We start from the raw sequence: 26,103 nt of genomic DNA, 5'->3' as shown, positions 1-26,103 counted from the left end.
CATTTATCCATCTATCATCTATCATCTACCTACCTATCTATCATCTATCTTTTGCTATCATCTGTCTATCTACCTATTGATCTATTTATCATCTATCGATCTATCAATCTATCATCCATCTATCTTCAGCTATCATCTGTCATCTATCTATCATCTATTTACCTATAACATGTATCTGTATTAGTTAGTTTTCTGTTGTGACAAAACACCTTGACCAAAGCAACTTGTAGAAGGAAGGGTTTATTTGGCTCACAGTTCCAGAGGATTAGAGTCCGTTGTGAAGGGCAGCATTGCAGCAGCATTGCAGCAGGCAGCATGGCAGCATTGCAGCAGCATCACAGCAGGCAGCAGCATTGCAGCAGGCAGCAGGCAGCAGGCAGCAGGCAACAGCATGGCAGCATTGCAGTAGGCAGCAGGCAGCAGCATGGCAGCAGGCAGCAGGCAGCAGCAGGCAGCATTGCAGCATTGCAGCAGGCAGCAGCATGGCAGCAGGCAGCAGCATGGCAGCAGCAGCAGCAGCAGGCAGCAGCAGGCAGCAGCAGCAGCAGCAGCAGCAGAGCAGCAGCAGGCAGCAGGAGCAGAGAGCAGCATGGCAGCAGGCAGCAGCATGCAGCAGGCAGCAGCATTGCAGCCAGAGAAGAAAGAAGCTGAGGGCTCACATCTTGAACCACAAGCAAGAAACAGAGAGATTGGACTGGGAATGTGCCGTGGCTTTGCCGCCTTGAAGCTCACGTGTCGCTTTTCAAAGTGTGACCGCAACTCCTAAGCCAACACCAACAGTGGCACCAATGGGCAGCCTAGTGTTCAACCATCTGAGCCTATTGGGGATATTCTTCATACTGTCACACTGTGGAATCTCTAGCTTCTTCCTGTTATCTGCCCACTGGCACGCCCACTCAGCCACCTAGACCACATGTATGTAGATCTTATCATTTGTGACGCTTTCCTCTACTCCAAGGACTTTTTTCACCACTGTGTGGAGTGTAACTGATGTTCATAGCTGTTAGTTTCTTAGATGAAAGGGTTCCTTAGGTAGTGGCCTCCTGTCTAGAACAAAGCTCCCCATGGCCACGTTCTCTCTTGTAGCTCTTCTGTGCCAGTGCAGAGCAGTGGGGCCTCGGGAGCTTCCCGGGCTCCCAGACTGCCTGTCTCTGTCCCAGAGGAGATCCTGTGAGGAAGATTGGAGTCTAGCCCAAGATTATGTCACAGCCGACCCCAGGAAGCAGCAGTAGGGGAGAGTGGAGGTGAAGGAGGCAAGGGACGGATGGAAAGGACTTGTTCCTCAGCAGGTTTCCATTGTGCCAACTCCAGAGGGGAGAATGAGGAGCCAGAGTTACCTTAGCTAGCGGTAGGACCTGGGACAAACCCAGAGTTACCCTAGTAACAGGAGGAGAAACCTTTAACACCCCTTCTTACCTTAGCTGTGGAGGGCAAGTCTGGGTTACCCCAGTCCTACAAAGGGAATACTGGAATAGCTCTAGAGTTACCGACAGATTCCACAGAGGAAACATGAGCAGCTTTGGGATTTGCCCAACTACAAGAGAGGAAGCCTGGCCTCCACCCTCCTGACCCCTGGTCCCATGCTCAGGGTGCTTCAGGACTACCAATCCCAGTCAGGAGAGCAGATTAGGATTCAGTCTCTGCGTATCTTGCAGTCTCAGCTCCTCTGGCAGCCACAGACTCGCCAGACACTGTAGCACAAAAGGCTGGTTATCTGGGGGATGTTCAGAGTTGGTGTCCAGGTGAGAATGTGTACAGATGATAGATGGGTGTAGATGTGATCTTCTCTGCCAGCAGCGGGTACATGTGAATGACTAGGACAGAGAAGGCTGGGATTGTTAGGTTGCTGGCTCTGTCCACACAGTCCATGTCCTCCATCTGCATTTCCGTTCCTGCCTCCCTGCTCTGCTCAGGCCTGCTCAGCCTTAAGTGGTCAGTTAGTAAATGGAGGCCCTTCCATGTCAGCCCCTGTGGCCTAGCCCTTCTCCTCCATCCTAAAGCCCACCTCCTGGGCCCTCCCTCCTTCTTGGGACCCCTTCCCACAGGTTCAGACTTGCTGTGTTGACATCAGGGAAGGCAGCACAACCCGTCAGACTCCGTCTGTAGCAGGGCCGTTTCCCCTTTATTACTGTTAGGGCCTGGGAATGCGGTGGGGCCTCCACATCACACTGAGCAGAGCAAACTCAAACAGAATCAGACTAGAGGGTTGCACACTGCTTGGCTCTCATTACTGTGAAATGAGCTGACGATTCCATTCCTTGAGGTCCTTTGAGTTGAACACTGAGGCTCCCTAGATGGTGTCCTGCTACGGTGACAAATGACAGGGCCACTCTCAGAATTTTAAGGTGAGGTCAACAGAAGACGAGAACTGCATTCGAGGGAGTCCCCTCTCTCTGGGGACCATTTACCGTATAGGTACAGGTGCTAAGGATCCTTAACCATGGCAGGGATGGGACAAGTCGCAGGTCATTTCTTGGTCCCTGGAGGCTGGGTGGTTTTCCTGAAGTCTTCTTTAGAAGGTAACCATTTTTTTTTTTTTTGACCAGGGGTATCCTGGCTGTGTTTCCATGTGTGTCTTCACCCACCCCCACCCCTCCACGAGAGGACAGGGACACAGAGTCCATTTGCTTGCCCCAACATAATCCTTTGCACCCCCGCCCCCAGGCAGTGGCCTTAGGGATGGGAGCTCGGGTTTGGGGACCTTTTGCTGGGTGTTTGAGGAACTGGGGGGTTCTCAGTGGCCTGAGGTAACAGTGCAAGTGGCCAGAGCTGCTGGGGCTGAAGGAGGCCAGTGACAACCCCCCCCACCAAGTCACCTTCCCACGAAGAGATGGAGACCGACTGTGGGGGCTTCCAGTGCAGACCTGTAGGCACCATAGATACTGTCAGGTGATAGTGTGTGAATAGTGTGTGAAGCTGTTTCCTGGGATTGTTTTAGTTGGTGCAGGCTGAGGGAGGAAACCAACAGTGACAAACCAATTGCACCCTGATCAGGGAACAATGTAGTGTAGGGAGGCACCATCGAAAGTCTATAATTTCCCATGGAATTGCTCTTTAGTCTTCCTGTGGCTGCCGGATGACACAGTCGGGCTGGGTGGGAACTACAATTAGCTGCAGCCACCCGGGAGGGTTGGGTTTTCTTTTTACCCTCTAGACAATGGAAGATTAAGCCATCAATAGCCGGTGTTCAGTCCTGGATGGTGAAACGGCCCATTGTTCAACAGAGAAAGCAAAGTTGGGGGCGGGAGGCTCTCCCCAAGCAGCGGGAGGATGGATGGGCGTGCTCTTCTCCCCACCTCTGCTGTAGGGGAGAAGCGACAAGCCAAGGTGCGTGCAGAGCTGCTCTAACAGCCCCATGACTGTGCAGCGCTCCCTCAGCTGGCCCTGACACGTGCACACACAAAACCACAGGCAGGCCTTTCTGTGCCGAGTGGACAGGTGCAGGCAGCACACAGCCAGCCCCTGGGTGAGTGCGCTAGCTTCAGGGCTGGATCTGCCCACATCTGCACCTGCTGCAACTTTATTCTGGGAATGACTTACTATAGCACCTGCTGGCAGCTAGGGGAGGGCCTTAATTCTTTCTCTCTTTGTAAATTCCTACCCAAAATATGTGACCACAGCACCTTCATACACAGACACACACACACACACACAACACACACACACACACACAGACACATACAGACACACAGACATACAGACAGAGACGCACAGACACACATACAGACAGACACACAGATACACACACACACATGCCACTGCTCTGCTCTCTGTGGCTAAAGTATGCTCCTTCTTTGGAAAACACAATGTTCTGTTTGTTTGGCACTTTTGATGGCCTGTTTTGTTTTGTTTTCTGACACAAGGTCTTGTGTATCCCAGGTGGGCACTGAACACACTATGTAGCCAAGAATGACCTGGAACATCTGATCTTCCTGACTCTAAGTGCTGGGATAGAGGCGTACAATGCTATGCCCAGTTTATTGCATGGGAGCCAGGATCCAAACACAGGTCCTCATGTCTGCAGGGCAGACACTTCATTGAGCCATGTCCTCAGCCATGCTTGTTCCTGTTAAACAAAACGAGCTGCCATTTCCCTAAGCTGCGGTAGCCATGGACAGAACAGATGAGGGGTCCTAGTGCATCTAAGACATCTGACAGCTGAAGCCCAAATGAGGAGGAATCAGGTACTTTGCTTGCGAGAGAAGAAGGGCCGTGATGCTCGTCTGTATCCAGCAGTGATCTAAATGCAAGCAATGAATCAAGAGTGGTTGGCCTCAGCACCCAGGGTTTCTATTGGTCTGCTTTGAGCATAGTCATCCAGCGTCTGCGTTAAACTTATTTATTCCCTAATGCTGGCTGATGGATTAAAAGATGTGTAGAAAATCCTTCTATAAGAGATAAGATATTACAGGTGCCAAACACCCCTGGCTCTTTTCACTTTTTTTCCTCTCTCTTTCTCTCTTGCCTACTTTTTTGCTATTGAGCTCGAGGCCCCTGCCTCGTATATCCTGATTAGTTTGTGGAAATTACTAAGGGGTTGTTTTTTAAGCCTATCATTGACACATTTAATTCATTAGGTACCAAATCCACAAGCAAATTTTGGCTGGCCGTAAAACACGGTTAATCCAGGGAGCCGCAATAAAAGGTGAGAAATGATGTCCCAGCAAATGTGGAATATTGCTTTTCTGTAGAGACTTTTACTGGTCTGCGGTATCTTTCTTCATAAATTTCCCTTCTGCTTAGTTCTCTCGGTAACTTAACCATTTGTCACTTGCAGACCGCAGAATGGCTCCATGATACTCTACAACAGGAAGAAAGTGAAGTACAGGAAGGATGGGTACTGTTGGAAGAAGAGGAAAGATGGGAAAACAACCAGAGAGGACCACATGAAGCTCAAAGTCCAGGGAGTGGAGGTAAAGGGCGGGAAAGGCTCTCCTGTCCCCAAATGTCATTTCTGGGCCGCCACAGAGAATTTGGAATTGCTTGCGAGTGATCTGAGGCCAGTCACAACTGTCAAGGGAATTTTGTTTGTCAAGTTCCTGCCGTTGGCGTTGGCCTTCTCACCTGAGAGTTTCTCTTCTGTTTCTTTGGAGCTGACCATGGCCAAAGTGCTCTACCTAGGGGGTCACTGGTGTAAGATGGGGACTGGTGAGGTGCCTGTGGGTTCCTCTACTGTGTTTATCATATGTGTTTCTGGGTGCTTTGGGTTTGTGCTGGGGTGCAGGTCTGGGGAAGACAGGTGTCATCGTGAGGAAGTGCCCTCTCAAGGTGCTTTGGCCAACTGGTAATGCCCTTCAGGGCTTGGCTATTCTCCCCATGCTGACTAATATTTCATCTTTCTGCGGGTGTTTTAACTTCAGCAGAGGTTAAAGATAATGAGATGGGTTCTTGGGTGAGCAGGGTTCCTGCAGTGTTGGAGTGGAGAGGGATCTATAGGGATGGCTCAGGATCTGGACCAAACTCAACTTTGGTTTTCCTGGATGCAACCTTGCTATTTTGGCTCTGACCCAGGGGCAACCTGAGAGAAGTCCCTTCCCTTCAGAGGGTCCCGATCAGGTGTCCCGCAGGACCTGCTGACGAGCCAGTACCAGCTCTTTCCCATCCCTTACCAGTCCCACCAAGGGTCTTACCTGCCACCCTCAAAGGGATGTGGCCAGCGATACCATGGGCGAGATCTCGGAAGCCTCCCACGATTCAGCTGGCATTTCAGAGAGGTAAAGGCCAGAGTCCTAGCTACTGTCATGTTGAGTGTCTGGCACGTCTCAGTGGGCAGCAGGGACTGAGCACACTTGAGTTCTGAGGATTGCCCTTGGGCGCTGACGGGTTTTGTGACACACTTTGTCACGATGATTTTTTTCCCTGTATTAATTATGTGCTTTTATGGCTGCCAAAAATAGCATCAAATGGCTTTTATTATATTACCCCATGGAGAGAGATAACTTTCGTTTTATGTGTATGTGCTTTTTTTTTTTAATATACCAATAAGAATTGTTTTATGGTGATGAATAAGAAAAGCCGCGGTATGAGAAATTCCAGTTCCCTCTCCTCTGCCTCGTGTGCAGTTTAATTGACTGCATGGAACATTAATGTGCAGATTACCCGAACGTGCTACTGGAAAGAACCATCTCCAGCATTGTGACCAGGGTCCTGCTAATACATAGACATTAGCCCTTCTTGCAGGGAGCCCAGAGAGTTGGGGCTTTCCCTCTGGGGTGGGGGGGAGGCTCTTATCACCCCACAATGGAAGAATAGGTAGTGAGAGAAAGAGAGAGAAAGCTTGGGTGGGGACCAGGAGAAAGGAAGCTGCTTATGCAGGACATAGAGAGCCTGCAGGAATTCACGCTAAACCTCAGCAAGCAGCCTCTGTGCCTGGAGGCCCATGGTATATTTCATCTTTAGTAATACGTAAATCAGGAACTCCTGGTTGTAAGTAACAGCGGGATGGAATTCGTCCTCAGCAGTAGCTTGGAAGCCCAGGGAAAAAAAAAAGGCACCGTGTTCATTTTCTTCCCTCTTGTTATAAATTAGAATTGTCACCGGATGGAATGAGAATGATTTATGGCTATTTTTAGGCCATATTTATGTTGGGAGTTATTTGTGGTGCTCAGCCTTGCCGCCTACAGACTAGGTTCCTCGGATGTGGAGGAGGGGGGCGCATGCAGATCAGAGAGGGCCATCGATGACCTGCTGGCCATGAGCGGTAGCTGGAGATTTTCTCTCTGGGTCGCCCTATGAGCAGCTGTGTGAGCGGTGGGACCGGGAGCCCTCCATGGCAATGCCTTGGCCAATGATTGCCTTTGTTTCTGGTTTTGGGGAGAGGGAGGCCACCTGCAGCTGCGCTTCTTGGTGGCTGGTCTTTCCCGTGGCACTTGGAGTGTTATCCCACTGAATCAGGCAACAAGTACGGGCTGTGTCCCAGCTTTTGTGTGCTCCCCACAGAGGAAGAGGGCGGTGTGGTCACCGCCCACAGACTCAGGTAGAGCAAGAAGGCGGCCACGTTTGCACACTCTGCTCATTAACAGTGCAGAGAGGTGTGACAGGCTGAGCATTTAGGATAAGTGTCCCCAGGAGTCCAGAATGGGCTACAGTGGCCAGAGACGCTTCTTGGGCTAGGTAGAGTGTGAAATGAATTCTTAGAAGTTGGAGACGGTTGTGTGTGTGTGTGTGTGTGTGTGTGTGTGTGTGTGTGTGTGTGTGTGAATAATTGACATGCTTCAGTTTGTCTTAATATCTCTAGCTAAGATGGATCTATGCTGTTTTCTGATCATTTTTGGATGGTTCTATCATATTCCTCTGGATACATACTAAGCCAGTCCCCTTGACTGTGAGACCTTCCAGACTTTTGGCTTTGCCATTACTGCCTGAGTAAGCATCCTTACACAGGTCTTCTTGGGCACATAAGCAGTCTGGACCAGGAATTGCTGGGTGTGAGAGTTTTAGTTTTGCTAGACAATGCCAAATTGCTCTTGAGTGACTGCTCTAATTACATGCCCACCAGCACTGGAAATGACTACTTCCCCTACACCCTCCGGCACGCTGGTCCTCAGAAGATGGTAGTGTATGCAATTTGAATTCAAGTTTTTCCTCTCTTATTCATGGGAATGGGCTCCTTCTCATTGGAGTAATTGCCTTTCCACAGTTACGGAATTTTAAATAGCCCAGAGGAAGGGCTTGTTGGCAAGGTCAACCATTAGTGGTGCTCCTATGTTAGCCGTGATCTGCAGCAGGGCTGGGAAGCCCAGTGGGTAGTCTTCGCCAGCAGCAGTGGTGCTGTATACTAGGCTTCAAGGTCAGAAATCCACTTCCTCCCTGTGGATTCATCAGGCAGGTCCTGTGTCTAGCACCTGTGTCACCCAAGCCCTAGTCCCCTCCAGCTGCCCTCCTGCTGGATGGACAGCCAGGGTTTTAGAGTTGTGAATTCTTTAGTATCCTCATGGGTTTCCTCCATTCAAGGGCATGATAAAGACATCTGGGTCTATCATTTAACATATCAGTTGCTATAAGCCTTCCCTGAGGCCAGGAAAACTTCCAGCAGGCAGAAGGAAAGCTCAGTTCTGGCTCCTTTTGTTCTTGGGGGCTGGGGCCCGCCACACACATTGATTTCCTGAGCTGGGCACAGGGTGTGGGCGTGGCACAGGGTGTGGGCGTGGCACAGGGTGTGGGCGTGGCACAGGGTGTGGGCGGGGCACAGGGTGAGGGCGGGGCACAGGGTGTGGACAGCAGCTTTTGAAGCTGACTAGCTGTTAGTTCGAAATCAGCCATTGAGTCCGGGAGCCAAGAAGAAGCCTGCTCAGTAACTTTCCGGGATGACAGAGCTGGTGGGAGGAGAGAGGAGGGGACTGAGATGTCAGCCCCTCACAAATGAGGCCTCAGCACATCTGAAGTGGGTCCTGCCCCCGAGCTGACTCCTGTCTGCTGATCTGGTGTTGCCCCGGGGAAGAGACTGCTCTAAAGATCACTGAGCCTTAAGAATTCCCACAGCCACGTTCACGCTTCTCAGGTGACAGAAGCAATCAGCCAGAGAGCCTTTCTGGAAGATTCCTTCCCAAGTCTATGCCCCTTTTTCTCTGGCCCCCGATGCTGACAGGCCATTTTATGTCCAATCACACTTCTCCTCAGACTCCTGGTGCGTCCCATGGCCAGACCAGCTCTCAGCTCTCTGTTTCTCCATTCCTTCACTGCCGGGTCTCCAGGGAGACGAGAGCTGTACCCTCAGTGTGTAGACAATCACGAGTTTACAAATCTCCCGTGAACAAGGCGTACTGGCTTTGTCCGGTTCTCCTAAAGACATCTGTGCAGAACACATCGTGTCGTACCTGTTCTGTAGATGGTCAGGCCTTCAGAGAAAGGGCTGGAGCCCGAGCCTTCTCCGCTGTTGGCCCTGGCACTCAGGGTGATCTTAGGTTTTCCTGTCAGCTCAGCTCATGCTGGTCAGCATATGTGGTCCACCTTCAGCCACTTACTGGGTGCTTATCATCTACTAGCATTGTGACAGGTACTGAGGGGTGCAGGGATGCAAAGAAGGGTGTGTGGTCCCTAGTCTCAGGAGGAGACAAAAATCTTAGGGTTTTGACGTGTGCTGGAAGAATTCCAGGGTCCTGTGAGGAAAATGTAGGTGACATTGAAGGCAGACCTGGTTTTAGGGCACAGCACAGATGGAGGTAAAGCTATTCAGGTGACAGATAAAGGTTAGGACATGCGTGGGCAATGACAGTCTGTTGAGAAACAGTCCATGGAACTGTCCCCAACAAACGACTGGCTTGGTGGCATGTGGGTGTTTTTCCCAGCCCTGGCCAAACTGGATATCTGCTTCCTGGTGCCTGGACTATTGCATGAGCCTTTTCATGGGCAGGTGTAAACAGACCCTCCCCCTCCCCCCGCAACTCCATCCCCTGCTGCTCAGATGGAGAGTCAGGGATAGACAAAAGTGCAAGTCTACCAATTCCCGACATGGGGAAACTAAAGAGTTTGTTGTGCTCACTGACAGGGCAGGGGTGAGGGGTGCTTAGATGAGTTCAGGTCACCCCAAAGCGGCCACGCCACCAGAAAGTCATGATGATGACGTCCCGTCCCCCCACAGCAGCACAGCTGCAGCCCCTCCCCAGCTAGCCTCCCACAAGGCCACAGGCCCTTAGGGGAGAATTACCTACAGCTGGGACAGAGGCCAGGGGCACTGCTGGTGCTGAGGTGAGGGTCTCGTGCCCCCCCCCATTCCTTCTAACTTCAGCAGACCGGATCTTAAGGGTGACATTCAAATAGTCTCAGCTTCTCTGGTGAAGACAACAATGGCTGCTGTGCTTAGAGGACAGAGCTCTACTACAGGCCCTCTGTCCGATCAAGATGTCCCTTGATGAAGAAAGACAGTCTGCCTGTGGGGCCAGTGAATGGGTCTGGTACTGAGGCTGCCTGCCGGTACAGTGGGAGACCCGACCCAGCCCTGCTTCCGACAGAACCCGTCATCCTGTGATGAAAGGATGTCCCCGACCTGGACCAGCCCTGGGTGGAAACGCCAGTCCATTTCCTCTGACTGTCATTTTCGGATGTGAACATTTTGCTGATGTGTTGTGCTGCCTGGGAAGAACCCAGTGTCTCTCATTTCTCCATTAAGCACCTTCAAGCTAGAAGGCGGCGTTGGCGCAGCAGTGGCCGTAATGAGGTTAGGTTTGGGGACTCGTCCTCATTAGAATGATGTTCTTTATTTGAGCACTTAGGCCACATATTAAAAAAGAAGAAAAAAAGGACCTCTTTCAAGAGTAGAAACGATATTGTAGTTACTGCATTAGGAATTAACAGGGCATGAAATAACCGCCTCACAGCAGAGCCAGATCCCTTCAGCTCTGTTCCCAGCCATAAGATAAATAGGTATCTTGCTTGCAGATGATGGGAAATGCTCGCAGTAGCCAGCCTAAACAGGTCTGGTGCCCAAATCAAGTTTGGGAGACAGCAGTGAACAGATAAGGAGGGAACCTGGCTAATGAAACAAGGGAGGGGCCAGCAGCCCGCCTGCGCCACTGTGTACATTTGACAGATGCAGTTTCTGCTCTCAGTCAAGGGTTGTGTTTGATCCCTGTCACTTCCCGTAGACTCACCATGCACTGACGGTGTCCCTCGTGCAGACCATGTTTCTTCCTGTGTCGTTGCCACATGACTTTTGAGTCTTCCAGGATCAGGCCCTGATCTCCAGCCAGAGGGAAGTACTCCCTCCTCCTGCTGCCCTCGGACTTCACCTGTGCCCTTCTTAGGGGAGGAGTGTGCTCTTCGATGTGTCTGTGTATCCAGCACATAGATGGCTGGACACTTTATGTCTTCTGTGCTAAGGCTCTGTCTGGTGTCTGGACAATGGGGACTTCAGGGTGTTGGGTGTGGAGGAAGAATGCCATGTTCGACAATGTGCAGAAACAAAGCCAGTTGTTTCCATATGATATGGCCAGTGAGCCCCACAATCCTCCTGTTCTGCTCTCTCCGCCCTGGGGTTACAGATGTGTGTGGCCATGCCTGGTGTTTTATGTGGGTGTTGGAGATCTGAACTTGGGTGTTCATGCTTGCAAAGCAAGCATTGAATGACTTATTCTATTTACAAGATCATTTTTATTATTTTCAATTATGTGCATGTGTGAGAATCTGTATGTGGGTTTGTGCATGTGAGTGTCGTGCCCTTGAAGACCAGAGCCCATAGATTCCCTAGAGCTAAAGTTGTAGGCAGTTGTGAGCTGCTAGATGTGGGTGTTGGAAACCAAACTCTGGTCTTCTGCAAGAGCAGCGAGTACTTGTCACTGAAGGATCCTCTCTCTGGTAGCTTATTGTCCAGGTTTAGAGTGTCTACTGCCCTTACTTCCCGCTCCTGGGGGCTGGGAGTGAGAGCTGCTATGTGTTTGAGAAACTTTGTGGTCACCATGTTGCCTGGGCTTCAGGTATCCTGGTTATCCTATGTGGTAGATATTTACTCTCCATTGCTTGCATAGCTGAGACTTGGAACTGGGTCACGGGAGGAGTAGGGAGATGATAGAAAGGGAGAGGAGAGGAGGGGGAGAGGGGAGGAGAGGAGGTGGGAAAAGGATAGACTACAAGATACTCAGTTAAGGGGCCTGGAGAGATGAGATGGCTCAGTGGGTAAAATACTTACTGCGCATGTCTGAGGACATGAATTTGGATCCTCAGTACCCATGCAAAAGCTAAAAGAAGCAGCATGCATCTATAGCCCAGTGCTGGGTGGTGGGGTAGGCATAGAACCAGGTTCCTGAAGCTCACTGGCCAGCCTGGCTGAAACATCGAGCTCCAGGCTCAAGGAGAGAGACCCTGTCTCATAAAGTAAGATGGTGAGGAATAGAAAAAGCCACCTGATGTCGACCTCTGACCTTCGAATGCCTCTACGTGGGCTACCACCTCACTACGACATACACAGACTGGTGCTGATTAGGAGAAACAGTAAATACTATTTCAGTCCAGGTACATCTCAAATATTTCACGGGGCGTGTTTATGGTAAATGGCACCTGTCATGTCTGAACTCGCATTGCGTTGGCTCCTGTCATTTACCTGGTCACTCTTCTGCCACGACCACAGTTTCCTTTGTATCTTTGCCGAAAGGAACTAGTCAGCTTTGGGTTCAGGTGTCACGGAGGACATGAGGGCCAGCATCCTCCACTCTCTCCGATGAGCCACGCACTTCCCCAATGCTGGGCTTCTGGGGTGAGGGTACAGCATCCACCATGGAGCCCAGGGCTTTCTCAGTGGTGCTGGGACAACAGCTTGTGGATAGAGATGTGCCACAAAGAACCTTAAATGAAATGTGATTCTCGTTTCTGCTAAATGGTGAAATAAAATGTCCTGTAAATCTGATCCGAGCCTTCGTGCCCTGGACACTTCCTTGTGGAGGCAGCTCAGCAGACCATCAACTGGATTGGCTGAACTTATGTTTAATTTGTATCTTAATGGTTCCTAAAAGTCCTTTCAAGTTAGTCCATGAGGCCATGAGTGGGAAGTTTAGCAGATTCAATGACAACCACATAAACCCTTGACTACCACTATCAACCTCACCAAGGGCTCTTTTCCACCTGAACCGCTACATAGAACTCAAGATGAGGGCTACTCACATGCTTGGGACCACCCATCATGACCTCACACAGAGCTGGGCATGCGTTTGAGACAGTGGTATGTATTTGTCTCTTGGTGGACAGTCAGATGTAGATGCAGTTGCTTGCTGGGTGGAGAATACCTCTGGCCTTCAGTTGACTGAATGGCAAATGGCCTGGTGTCTTCCCGTTCTTAGCATTGCCAGGTGAGTTATGGCCACCCTTTGGGATACGTCCCTGTGGGGAGCCCCATACCCTGTGGGCTTGAGTCTAATCTGCTGCAGGAGAAGCTGCCGCTGCTGCTCTTGAGTCAGCAGAGGGAAGACAGAAGACGTAAGCTCTGCACAGTATCCAGCCACAGTTATGGGGAAACAGAGGGATGGCTGGAGGGGGGAGATGGAAGAGCTGCTGGGAAACAGACAAGGAGGGGTGGCCATCCCTCTCGCTGCCAAGGTTGAGGTTCTTGGGCAGCACCAGCTGGTCGCCACGTTCTGAGTGGTTGTGTGGTTTTTACTGTTGATCTCACCTTATCTGTCTCCCTGGAAACCAGAATGGGAGGCAGGAAGTTGATGACTACGTAGGAGAGCTTTTGTGTTTTCTCCTAACTGTTAGGTAGCCTTGCACTTCCATTTCTATGACTCTGTTCCAATCCTGGGGAAGGGCGGGTGTCTTCCAGGTGCACCCAAGGGCTCATATCCTACCCTGACTAAAACTGGGACCAGTGCGCAAGTCACAGAGTTAGTTCACTTTGTGTGTTGCCTGGCTGCTCACAGGTGACCTGTAGACCATGAGGTCATATCACCCTAGAAGACTTACAGCCTGTCTGCCCTGCTGCCCTGCCACAAGTGGCCTTGGTTCATGGATCCCCCATGTGACTCCCTTACCCCTTTGATATGCAAATTACCCCCTTGGAGCTTCATCTTGCGGCTGGCAGGGTCCCATTTGGGCGTCTCATGCCAAGCACTGATGATGCCTTAGCAGTTAAGAACACTGGCTGCTCTTGCACAGGACTCACTCAAGCTTGGTTCTCAGCATCCACAGGGTGGTTTCCAGCCATCAGTCACTGCAGCTCCAGGGCAGCTAGTGCCTCTTGTGACCTCTGCTGGTACCAGGATGCACACGTATACAAGAAGGCAAAACACTCATGCCCATAAAATAAAAAGTAAGTCAGTCTAAAAAAATTGTTTTGAATGAGTTTTGTTCTGTCTTAAGGGAAAAAGTCAAAAGGAAAATTTCACAAGTCAGCGTGACAATTTGTTACTTGACTGCTGGCACCTCTTGAAAATCTCTAACTAAATTCTCTGATGGTGTGGTTGATCCTGCCATTCCTCAGCTGCCCTTGGCAATGCAGGACAAGAATGCCAATTTTCTGAAGCAAAAGACACCAGCTGGCACTGACCCACAAGCTTCTGGGGACATAGCCTTGCCCTGTGTCCTCCACTCCTAAGAATCCTGTCTCTTCTGCACACTAGCCCAGATCTTGTCATGACACTTCATATATATTTAGTGCTCAATTAAATATTGTTTGAACAAATCTTGACTTGATAGAAGTTTTCTCATAAAGGTCCAAATAGAAAATATTTTTAAAAATTTGATGTGTAGTGTATGTGTGTGTTCATGTTCATGTGTGTGTGTGCACATGCATTTGTCTGTGTGTGTGGAGACCAGAGGTCAGTATCAGGTGTCTGCCTTAGTCCCTAGCCACCTTCATTTTTGAGACTGAGCTAGCTGGCCAATGAGCTCCAAAGTCTCCTGTCTCGGCTCTCTGCCTTCCCCTGGGTGTTGGGATTACAAGCGTATACCACTCAGTTTTATACACGAACACTCGCATGACAACATTACACAAACTGAGGCATCTTCCCAGCCCTAGACAGAGATTATTTTTGATTCTGTGATTGGTTAGTTTAATCGAACGACTCAACTCTTCCTTTACTGATGCCCCATGAATGGACAGGACTGTTTTAACACAACTTTATTTACAAAGATGAGCTGAGGCATGGATTTGGAGCATGGGTGTCATCTACACCTCTTTTGGGTTGTGATAGTTGTTTCTAGAAGGGGTAAGGTACTGTGAGAGCCAGACAGAGTTTGTGGTGGATTGTCAAAGACTTGCCAGGAACCCTTCAACGACATAAGTATAAGCTCTGCTGTGTCCTTGTACCCATGTTTATAGCCTGACACTTGTCTGTGATGTGTGTGTGTGCTTTGGTGTATGTGATTGTGGGCATGCACAGAGCATGTGTAGAGGTTCCCACCTTCAACCTTATTTGAGGTAGGGTAGTTGATTGATCACTGGGTCAAGAATGCCCTTCATCTCTAATGTGTATGCCAGGATAGCTGGCCGGAGAGTCTGTAGGGATTCTCCTGTCTCCACTCAATCTCACCATGCTTACAGTGGGACTGTAGGTGTGTGCTGCTGTGTTTGGCCTTTGTTGGGGTTCTGGACATTCGAACCCAAGTCTCTATGCTTCCATGATTACTGCTTCATCCACTGAGGCATCTCCCCAGCCCCTAGTTAATACTTTGACTAATGATATGGACAGGGAGGTTGGAGGATCTTCATTTTCTATCTTTCTAGTGGCCAAAGGTCTGCTTGCCAGATGCTTGCTTTATCTCATGTTAAGCTGTCTCCAGCCTGAGAAAGTCAGGAAAAGGACTCTTGAAAAAAACACCTTGAAAGTAGGACTCTAAAAACGCCCTGTTTCTTCCTTGAGCTCAGCAATACCTTGGGGCATTTCAGGAGCCCCGGGCAAGTCTCAGTGGGGTAATGTGTGCTCCCTGAGCACCGGGACAACAGATACCAGGATGTGGTCCTGCAGCACTGGGTGGGTTAAAGGACCAGGTTGTCCCAGAGATGGAGAGATGAATCCTGGGACCTCAAGTGCCATGTGGGATGTTGCACAGTCTTCCCTGGAACAGTGACCACGGAGAGGTGCAGATATAATCTGTCCCCTGCGTAAGTACTCACGCGACAACACAGGGAAGTGACAGAGGTACTTTTCTTCTTTGCTGCCGCGATTTACGTGCGGTTTTTGATGGATGCAGGAAGTAGACATTTATTACAAAAGCATAAGAAACGTCGACTCCTCGCGAATTGATTATTTAGAATTTATTTTATTAAATATTCTAGGTGGTGCACAATAAACCAAACCTCTGAGGGTGTGCAGCTTAATGATTCATGAACCTTTGCTAGTGACAGGGAAATCAAAGATTGGACCTGCCATTTCAGAAGAATACAGATTATTATTAGATCTGGAATGGGCCTCTCGAGAAGCTTCCTTAAGGGAACACACGTATCAATAATTTCTTCTCTACGAAAGGCTCCTAATGCTTCACTTATGGAAACATAAATTCCACAGCAAGTGGCTGTGGAGTTTCCCTCCCTTTAGTCCCTCATGTCCTTCATTCTGAGGCGACAATTCTTCATCCCTTTGTTGGTGGATTGAGCTCATAGCGACTTGATCTCCATGCGTTTACATCCTGTGTGTGTGAGTGTGGATACGGTGCGTCATACCGTAGTCAGGGACGACTGTAGCTGTCAGTCTTAGCCTTCAGCCTTGTTTGAGGGGGCGTCTCTCTTGTCAGTTTCTTCTGCATATACCAACCTAACTGGACCCCAAACTTCCAGTGATTCTCCTGTCTCCACTTCTGTTCTTGCCGCAGGAGTGCTGGGACTGTAGACATGTTACACCATGTCTGGGTTTTAGGGGGGGTTCTAGGGATTTTAAATTCAAATTTTCAAGATTGCACAGAGGGCGCTTTACAACTGAGCCACCTCTCCAGACACCCTTGTTAACTCCCACTGTGAAGACGCTCTGTCCAAGTTGACTGTCATCTCTGGAGGTGCAGGCGGGGTCAGGTTAGTGTGCGAGCTTGTGTGCCCTTCGCTTGCAATGTCATGAACATTCATTAACTTCTTGGAGGACCCTATGAGTACTCTTAGGTCCTGGAACTCAAATAGAAATGAGGCTGTAGAGTGTTTCCCCAGAAGCCAGCAGGGCGGCCGAGCTCATACACAAAGTCCGGGTCTAAGGGCAGAGAAGGGTGTTCTGTCCCCCTGTCTTAAGGGCTGAATTAATTACTTTCTGTTGCTGTGATAAAACTCCATGACCAAAATCAACTTATGGAAGAAAGAGTTTATTTTGGCTGATAGTTCCAGAATCCACAATGATGGGAGAGGCCTGGCGGCAGGCAGCAGGAGCAGGAAGCTGAGAGATTTCACCTTCAATAGCAAGTAGGAAGTGTTACGCCCGCATCATGAGAACCCCAAACGAGACCACCACAGAGCTGATATCTGATCAAACACACAGAGGTTTACTGATTACAAGCTCAAACTTGGTTCATAATCCAGCACTCCGACACAACAGGTGGAGGAGAATGGCCTTGAACTCTCAGAGTAAGAGGTTTTTAAAGGGAAAAACTGTAAGCACGGTGATATAAGCCTTGGTGTCTCGGGATTGGGTGAGGATGTGTAACCTCTGAATTCACTGGTTGGGGTCCAGAGGAATTTTTCAGAAATGGTTATCAGAAAGCCACAATGACATTTGGTGCCTGTGACCGTTGTTTACCAAAATTACTCTTTGGCCAACCTGGTGGGGTCGCCTTGACCGGGGCCCTGGCTATTTGTGACTTTTCTTGGATCTGTTTGAGGTTTTTACTGGAACTAAGTTCAGCTTCTGGCCAAATGCTGTTTGAAATGAGTTTGTCTTGCTCTCTCAGAGGCAGCTAGAGTAAACTGGAAGTATGGAAAGGCTATGAGCTCTCAAAGCCCAGGATCAGTGATACACTGCTCTCAGGAAGGCCACACCTCCTAAAGGTTCCACCGCCTCCCCAGACAGCACCACTAACTGCAGACCAAGAATTCAGCCACCTGAGCCTACGGAGGGTCTTGCCATGCAAATACTTCGAGGACTAGTGCCTATTCTCAGATCGAAGTGAGGCTCAACTGCTAAAGAGGACAGTGTGGCTGTCCAGTCCACCACCTTGGAACAGACAGTGTTCCCCATGATGTGATGTTCAGCAGTGGATCACAGAGCCACATTCAGTGGAATTCCCAATTTTGTCTTGTCTGGTTGCTTGAGGTTAAAAAGGTTCCATGATTCCCTTTTCTTTTCAAAATATCAGGCAGATGCTGGGCACGGTGACCTCTTCCCTACCCGGCTGCAGGGAGCTTATGTGGGAAGGACAAGACTTAGCTCCCACGTGCCTGCTGCTCAAGTGAGCCTGATTCTTGCACATGGCATAAGGTGCTGATATTATACCTAACCCTACCCTCCCTGATTCTGGCATGTGTTTATATGTACGTAATTAGACCTAAGTGTCAGTTTAATGTCCTGTGAGGTGTGGGTTCCCCACAGAACACAACCAGAACAACTCCGCAGTTAACTTCTCACAAACAGAACTTTGCCTTACTTTCTACACAGCTAATTGGCCCACAAAGAAATGGCTCTTTCTGGTGCTGAAGAGATGGCTCAGTGGTTAAGTGCAATGTCTGCTCTTTCTGAGGACCCGGGTTCAGTTCTTAGCACCCACATGGAGGCTCACAACTCTCTGTAACACTACTCCCTGGAGATCCAATACCCTCTTTTGACCTCTGTAGGCACCAGGCATGCACATAGTGCATATATAACATGTAGGCAAGACACCCACAGACATAAAAGAAAAATAAATTAGTCTTTATAAAAAAGAAATTGATCCTTCCACTAAAAAAGAAGAAAAGGATTGTTCTGCTGATGTGTGTGTTTGTGAGTGAGTGTGTGTGTGTGAGCACATACATATGTGCACAGATTCTGGTACATTTGTGTGTACATACATTTTGAGGCCAGAGGTTTACATGATGTCTTCCTCCGTCTCTTTTCACCTTAAGTTTTTGAGGCAGAGTCTCTCTCTCTGAACCTAGAGTGTCCTGATTCAGCTAGACTGGCTGGACAGCAAGCCCCAAGGATCCTCCTGCCTCCATGTCCCCAGCAGAGGGATTATAGACACATGCCATGATATGCAGCATGAACTCTTGGGGACTGAGCCCAGGTCCTGATGTGGCAATTATTTAAACCAGCTGAGTCATGTTCCCAGACATTGCTGCTGACTTGAACTGTTTAATCATTGCGATTAAAGGAGTTGAATCTTAGGTGGAGGTAGGCTTCCAGTTCCTGGATGGCTAAATGAAGGTTTGGAGGCTGGTGGCCCAAGTTTCTGGTTCCCACCTATTCAGGAGCCGAGTCAGGGTCCTGGGTTCCTGACCTTGCCTGATTTCATCCCCCCTGGTGATGTTTGCCTTCTCCTGGAAGGATGTTAAGTAACTGTACCGAAGCAGCTTATTCCCCACATTAATGAATATTTTCAGACACGAAATGTAATGTTTGGAAACGAGATGAAACAGTGTTTTGTCCGTATTCCCCCCCTCGCTCCCGCCCCTTTCATAACACCTGGCAATAAAATTCTCAGGCTAAATACCAGATGAGTGTGTGCTTCGTTACGTACGGCAATTCTGCCTATAACTTTTTTAAGCCCTCCAGATGGAAGCATGGTCTAAATGCAGAGAGACCGGGGAGGAGAGATCCAAACAAACGCACTGAGGAGTAAAGAATCTGTTTTTTATACTTTCTTTTGCAAATAGCGTTTGCAATGACATATTGTGAGCGGACTGAGTTATAACAAAACCAGAAATGAGACAGAGCTCGGGGGGAGGAAGAGCGATTGTCACACTCACTTTCACGGATATAATGCAGAGCAATGGTTTTTACACTCAATTAGTTTGCACATTGTGTTGGACACAGACCGGAATGTAGAATGTTGGGGGGTTTTGTTTTTACATGATTAAGGGAAAAGAGATGAAATAAATTCTGTAAATCATGCCCCCTCCCCCGTCTGCTTTCCCCTGTGAGATGTTTGGTTTTGTTCACCCCTGGTATTAAGGAGATGGGCCTTGCAGATGGGATGGAAGTGGGCATGCAGAGGTCCTGACCTCCGGTCCCAGATGAGAAGGGCCTCCCAAAGATCCATCGCTTTTCAATAAAGGTCCATCTTCTGCATTTTGCTGCGTAAACAAAGTGATGCACCAGCTATCTGCATTTGGCAGTTTCCAGGACCTTGCATTTTGCCTGTGAGCAAGGAGGAGCAGGCATGTGACAGGAGCTAACAGATGTCAGCTCCCATTTAGGTGACCGAGGCCGCGAGGGTTTCGGGGTCATTCTTTAATTTCTTTTGCTTCATTGTCCATCTTTGCATTTTTAATGCCCCTAATATGGTAATATTAAGAACTGCAGTGTGTGGTTCTGTGTTGTTCATTTCATTGCCTGTTAGATGTGAGAGGATGTGGGTTGCTGCCAGCAGACAGGGGCAGGAGAGTTGGGGGACCCAGCCTGGTGTCTTCCCAGTGACCGCTCCAGCTTCCTCCACTGGGAGCATCAGAGAACCAAGGCCTTCACTGAGCATAAATGTAGAGTGAGTGTTGCTCAAACTTGCATCAGCAGATGAGTCCCCTGGGTGCTCTGAATTGGCTGTGTGGAGGAGACAGATCCTGCATTTAGAGCAAGTCTTTGGGCGAGCCTGACATTGCTGCTGGTATTGGGTATCCCCCTTGAATAGTGAGGATGGGGATGCCATGAGGGAGGGAAAATGGTGTTAGTCATGTCCCAGAGTAGCTGATCAACTAGCCCCCCTGCCAGCACTGGCTGAAAATAACTGGCACTTGGCGCTGGGCTGCGCCCAGAACAACCTGTGCATAAGCTTCATTCTGCCAAAGAAGGTATGTTCAAGAGCCAAGGTCAGACACGTGTCACTCTCGTGTGCAAAAGGAAAGCCCTTCTGAGTGCGGCACACTCAGTGATTCCACATCTGGTATTCCAAACCACCAATGCTAATCAGAAAACAATGGGAGAAACCTGTTAGGTACAATATCCAATTATAATTATATTTTTTTTACTCCAAAAAGCACATCAAATAAATAATGCAGTTTATGTTACTTCTAGAAAATGCAGCAGCATTAGTTAATTTACATAAATTATACAACTCATTATCTTTGTTTATAAAAAGCCTTAGCAATATTTTGGCTTATGGATGAAAAAGGGGGAAGGATATTCCAGACTTCAGTTCCATCTAGCTTCTCTGTCCCAGGCAGTTACCATTTTATTTATTTCAGAAAGAGTGTCTGTCTGGCAGACCCCTTCGGAGGGCTGCCCTTTCTTCATGATGAATGGGATGCCTCGTACTCACCTTTCATTCATTAAAAAAAAAAAAAAAAAAGCCAAATAAATTTGAGTGAATTTATCCCAGCACCAGAAGGAAGCTCGGAGCACCAGGCACCTTTCTCTGGGCTGTCACACCAGCAGGCTGGGGAAGGGAGCCTGAGGGCCAGGGCATCCTGGGTCTCCTTGCCACGTTTTCCTTGGAGACTGGCAGACTGAGGCTAGGCATCGAGGTGATTCTGCTGACTCATCACCTATGGATGGCCACAGACCAGAAACTACAAGTCACACATGGCTATGGAATATTTGAACCATGACCTGTCCCTGTCCTGTGACGTGCTGTAACTGTAGAATCCATTCTTGGTATGAACAAAGTCATGTCCGGTGGTCCAGGTCCGGGGCTGGGGCAGTCAAGTGAAGGCCTTGTCACTGGGACGTAAGAACCTGAGTCTGATCCCCTGAAGCTACAAGAAAAGCCTGGGTGTGATGACTCATACTTGTAATTCCAATGCCGGGCAGAATAGAGATGGTCAGGAACCCTGGAACTCACTGGCCGGCCATCCAAGCCCAATTTGCGAGTGAGTACCAAGCCAAGAGAGAGACTCTGTCTCAATAAATCAAGGTTGATGGCACCTGGGGAATGACATCTAGGGTTGATGTTTGGCTTCTTCGTAAGTATGTGAACACACGCACACACATACACACACACACACAAAACAACAACAACAACAACGCACGCACGCACACCCACATACAAACACACACACACACAGATGTTCATAGCATCTTAGGCTAAATAAAACCTTATTATTCTTTATTTAGTCTTAGAAAATTTCATACATGCCTAAGATGTACCTTGATCATGCCCATCCCCCACCCCTCTCTCCAGCTCCCAACACGTCTCCATTTCCTGAGTTCAGGAGCCCATGCGTGAGGGAAGGGCCTCCCTCGGGGGCACAGGCAACCTTTCAATGACCACTCCTAGAGACAATGACTCTTCCTCCCCCAGAGAGTCTTGTCTTCTTCACTCAGTTGTCACCAGAATGTCATAAACACAGCTTGTATCCTCGACCGAGATGCATCGGATTGGCTAACGAGGAGGCTGGAGACCCAGCTGCCTCTTCAGCAGCCCGTGATTTATTTTGATTCTGACTCGGATTCTCCTCCCAGCCCTGGATCAGGCTCTGCCTCATAATCAGGAACTTAGAATGCCACGCATTGAGAAGGGAAGGTCTTGTCTGATGGTTTGGTTGGAGATTTGAAGGGCGCGCAGGAGAACAACATGATAGAGGAAAATTGAGCTTTCTTCCCTTGATGGCACTCGGCTGCTGCTTGCAGCTTAAATATTGAAGCCTTTGCTGGTGGATGGAGGAGTCCAGATCCCAGGTTATTTGGGAGGGAAACAGGAAAATTTGAAATTCTTCTTCATCGATTATGCAGATGCAGTAGGATGGAGAGGACCAGGCCTGCTGGAGGCTTCTCTGCCAAGCTGTGAGGGGTGTGTGGGTGAGAGACAAAGACAATGAGGTGATTTCAGTTGTGAGTGAATCTGGACCATTCTTCATGCTGGGGTTGTCTAGTCTATGGACATGAACATGGTCCAGATGTAACTCAAGGCAAACGGCGCTGTCTGGGGGACCCTACAGGGTGGGTGCATAGGTCTAGCCTAGGACCTGAGGCTTGGCTGACCTAGTTAGCACTTGGGAGGATAGAGACCGAGCTGTGTACCACTGCTCAGTAGATAACTGGTTATTGAATTCTTCCATCCATTTATTCAAGAAACACGACTCCAAGCCCACCATGTGTCTGCTGCTTTGCTGGGCCTTTGGGGAGGGACGCTGTCCATGGCTATCATGCTGTCTACCGACATAGTGGACTTAGTGGTAGAGGTAGAAACAAGGACAGGAACCTGGGACAAGCAGGCTAAAGGGTGGCACCCAAGGCCCATGCTCAGATGCTAGCACTGGTTATTGATGGTATACTGGGGCCCTGTGAACCTACCCAAAGCAGGAGCATCCGTTGGTGAGTAGAAAGAATTGCCCTTTGGAGGGTGGATCATTTCCAGAGGGCAGGACTCTGTGAAGGCCAGCAGCACCTCAGATGCCCTGCCGCAGCAAAGGGACAAGAGCCAGGGGTCGAGTGGACAGAGGGAAGATGGCTGGAGGTGACATGAGCCAGTGACAGGTCAGAGTTTGGATACATGGTCCCAAAAGCCACTAATGAGATCGTAGCAGGAGTCTGAGAGGCAGCTTTGAAAATTCTAGATGGGTAACTGCAGCCTGGGCTAGGAGGCACTGAGCATGCTACTTAAGCCCTCTGGATGTCGGTTTCCCTTCTATGGAGTGGAGGAGTTGAGGGACGGGAAGGAAGGTGGCTCCTGGGTTTCTCTAAGGGTACTCTAAAAGCATCATAATTCAGGGAGAGCTCAGCCCTTGTCCTGTTTTGTGTTTGCTGGGACAGATGTGGGATAGTGCTGCTGTAGTATCTGTGGCCTTCACATCGTGAATTCTGTGTCTTCAGAAGATAGGAGCTAGAACAATCTTTGGCTGGGGATGGGAATTACAGAGAGGTTTGCCTCTCACTGCTCAGGGTGTGACTCAGGCACATGAGATTTCAGAAGCGTTCTGTATGGTGGAGATCCCCGGAGGCTTGTGCCTTCCTCAGGGCACAAAGTGGGTCCTTAGCCAGTGGCTGGCTGTGTAGAAGCGAGATGGAGACTCATGGTCCATGGGGTCTGCTGGGACCCCACCAAGAGGGAAGTATCCAGATCCCCCATCAGAGCAATGTCTCAGCTGAAAACAGGGGCATATGGCTGTGCACAGGTCACATCTGCCATCACTTATTAGATTAGCAATCCATTGTAGATGCAGGAGCTTTCTGGCAGATGCTCGCCTTGTGCTGACCAACTCCTTGCTCAGAAGGCAAAGAGTCCAGTTGTTTGAGTGCTGCTAATGAAGAGTTAGGATCTTGAGGCCAGGTCACTGCCTAGTTCCCTTTCTATTGCCATGATAAAACACTGTACAAAAGCAACTTTGGGAATGAAAGGAGTTGTTTGCCTTGCACTTCCCTGTCATGGTCCATCACTGAGGGAAGTCAGGACAGGAACTCAAGCAGGAAGTTGAAGCAGAAACCATGGAAGAATGCTGCTTGCCTGCTGTCTGTCAGACTCATGCCTAGCTAGCCTTCTTCTGTAGACCAAGGCCATCAGCCTAGTGATGGTGCTGCCCACAGCGGACAGGCCCCGACCATAATTAACAGTCAAACAATGCCCATAGGCTAATCTGATCTGAGGAGTCTCTCAACTGAGACTCCCTTTGAGCAACTCTATGTTGTGTCAAATTGACAGCTGAAGTTAACTATGACAGAAGCCATTGATTTTTTAAAAAGTATTTCTGATACATGTTCCCAAGGTCTCCCCCACCCAACCTTAAAACGGAGCTAGCTGAGAATCAGCACAGAGCTAGGAGACCCAAGGGGTGGACCCTTTCTTTCTTGTACATCTCCCAACATGCTCAAAGACCTTTAACAGCAACCACAAGGACCTCACTATGTTGCCCAAACCAGCTGGGATCTATGAGTAGCTGTGTGAGTGTTAGCTGCCGCTCAGGGCCGTGTGATCTGAAGAGATAAAGGGGCTTCCGTGGTCTGGCCGGAGGGGTTCCAGGCAGCGGCATGGGTGTGTGGGCAAGCAGAGCATGGTGGTCTAGTCCAGCAGAGGAGGAGACTGGAGCAGGGAGGCAGAGACTCCTCAAGTTTGTAGGGAAGACTCCTGGGGAGTTCTAGAAAGGAAGAAATGGGAAAACACATCCAGGAATCCATGGTGGCTCCCCGAGAGCCTGCAGCTAAACACCAACCTGGGCTGGCATGAAGCAGGATGTCACAAGGTGGCTCAAAAGCAAACCTGTGGCAGTCTGAGTGGAAAATCTGCACAGGCTCCTGTGTTTGGGCACCTGCTCTCCAGCTCACAGCACTGTCCTGGGAGGCTGGGGAACTGTATAGGAGGTGGGGCCATCGCTCAAGAACATGGCTCGCTACAGGCTGGGCCTTGAGGTTTGTAATCTGGTCCTGAGTATTGCTCCTTTTCTGTTTCCTGCTTGTGAGCAAGCGGCCTCATGACCCTGCTGCCTCCTATGCTTTGATGCCCTATGCCCTCCAACTGTGGACCTGCTGCCTCTCATGCAGTGATGCCCTACACCCTCCAACTGTGAACCCGGGAACCGGGGAACCCTTCCCTCCTTAAGTTACCTCTTGCAGGTGTTTGTTACAGGAACAAGAAGAATTACTAATATAGAGCTGTAAGCCAAATATTCTCAGGACCCTGGGAAATGGTCAAGCTCAGACTAGCTGATTGATAGAGACCCCAGAATGATCACGTGTTACTAACAGGGCTAACCTCTCCGTGAAGTAGATTCACCCTCAAAAAGCAGAGCAGCAGACTTTGAGTGAGTTGTAAGTCACGTAACGCCTGACGCAGCAAAATCCAGCATCCTTTAAAATCACATAACGAAATCCACCATCAACAATGCATTATTCACAATACCCTGAATTCAATAAAAGTTATTAGACATGAAAGAATCATCAAATGTGAGCTAGATCTGGAAGAAAGAAATCAGTCCACGGAAAACCAATAACACAGGTGTGGGACCCAAAGGCAAGGGCTTTGAGGCAGCCAGCATAGAAGTCCTCGGTGTGTGTTACTCACAGATCCTTGGTTATTCACAGGGGAAGGTGAGCACAGGGAAGCAGGACCGATTAGAAAACGTCATAGTCAGAGTGGAACCTTGCCTGATGTGTTATCTGTTGATCTATTACCAATTCCAGCAAACTCGGCAGCCCCAAGCCACACCCACCCACCATCTCATAGTCTCCGAGGGTCAGGAACTCTCAGAAGCCCTTACTGAAGCCCTCTGGCAGGCTGTTCATGGAGCTGAGATCAAGGTACCAGCCAGGGGCTGAGGGCTCATTGAAGACTTGGGTGAGGAGGGTGGTATACTTGTGTGAAAATTCAGGTTTTTACCAGCTGTTGGACCAAGGGCTTCAGTTTTTAGCTGGCCATGAGTCACAGGCCACCTTCACTACCTCACCATAAGAACTTCTTGCAGATAGAGAATGGTGTTTTCTAGTAAGATAGAAGTCATAGTTTCTATACCTGATCATAGATATCAATCCTATTATCATACATTGGATATTCCTGATTGGTTAGAAGCAAGTCACCAATATGCCCACAATTAACAGGTTAGGATGACATAGGGAGATGGGTACCAGGTGTTAGGATTTTTCGGGTCTACCATAGAGTCTGGCTATCACAATAGGCCTGGTAGAAGGTCAGTCACAATATAAAATAAAT

At 49.2% G+C, this 26,103-nt stretch overlaps 1 protein-coding gene across 12 annotated transcripts in view; it reads left to right on the top strand.

Annotated features, from left to right (window-relative positions):
* Camta1 (calmodulin binding transcription activator 1) overlaps positions 1–26,103 on the top strand; it is an 852,116-nt gene that overhangs the window by 438,783 nt on the left and 387,230 nt on the right. For all 12 annotated transcript variants that reach the window (XM_028883112.2, XM_037203217.1, XM_028883109.2 and 9 more), the window contains one exon: positions 4,778–4,913. In XM_028883112.2, coding sequence (XP_028738945.2) covers positions 4,778–4,913 — 136 coding nt within the window. The remainder of the gene's footprint in view (positions 1–4,777; positions 4,914–26,103) is intronic.

Source organism: Peromyscus leucopus, chromosome 2 (assembly GCF_004664715.2).
Source record: "Peromyscus leucopus breed LL Stock chromosome 2, UCI_PerLeu_2.1, whole genome shotgun sequence".
Classification (NCBI taxonomy): domain Eukaryota; kingdom Metazoa; phylum Chordata; class Mammalia; order Rodentia; family Cricetidae; genus Peromyscus; species Peromyscus leucopus.
This window is presented reverse-complemented; position numbering and strand designations above follow the sequence as displayed.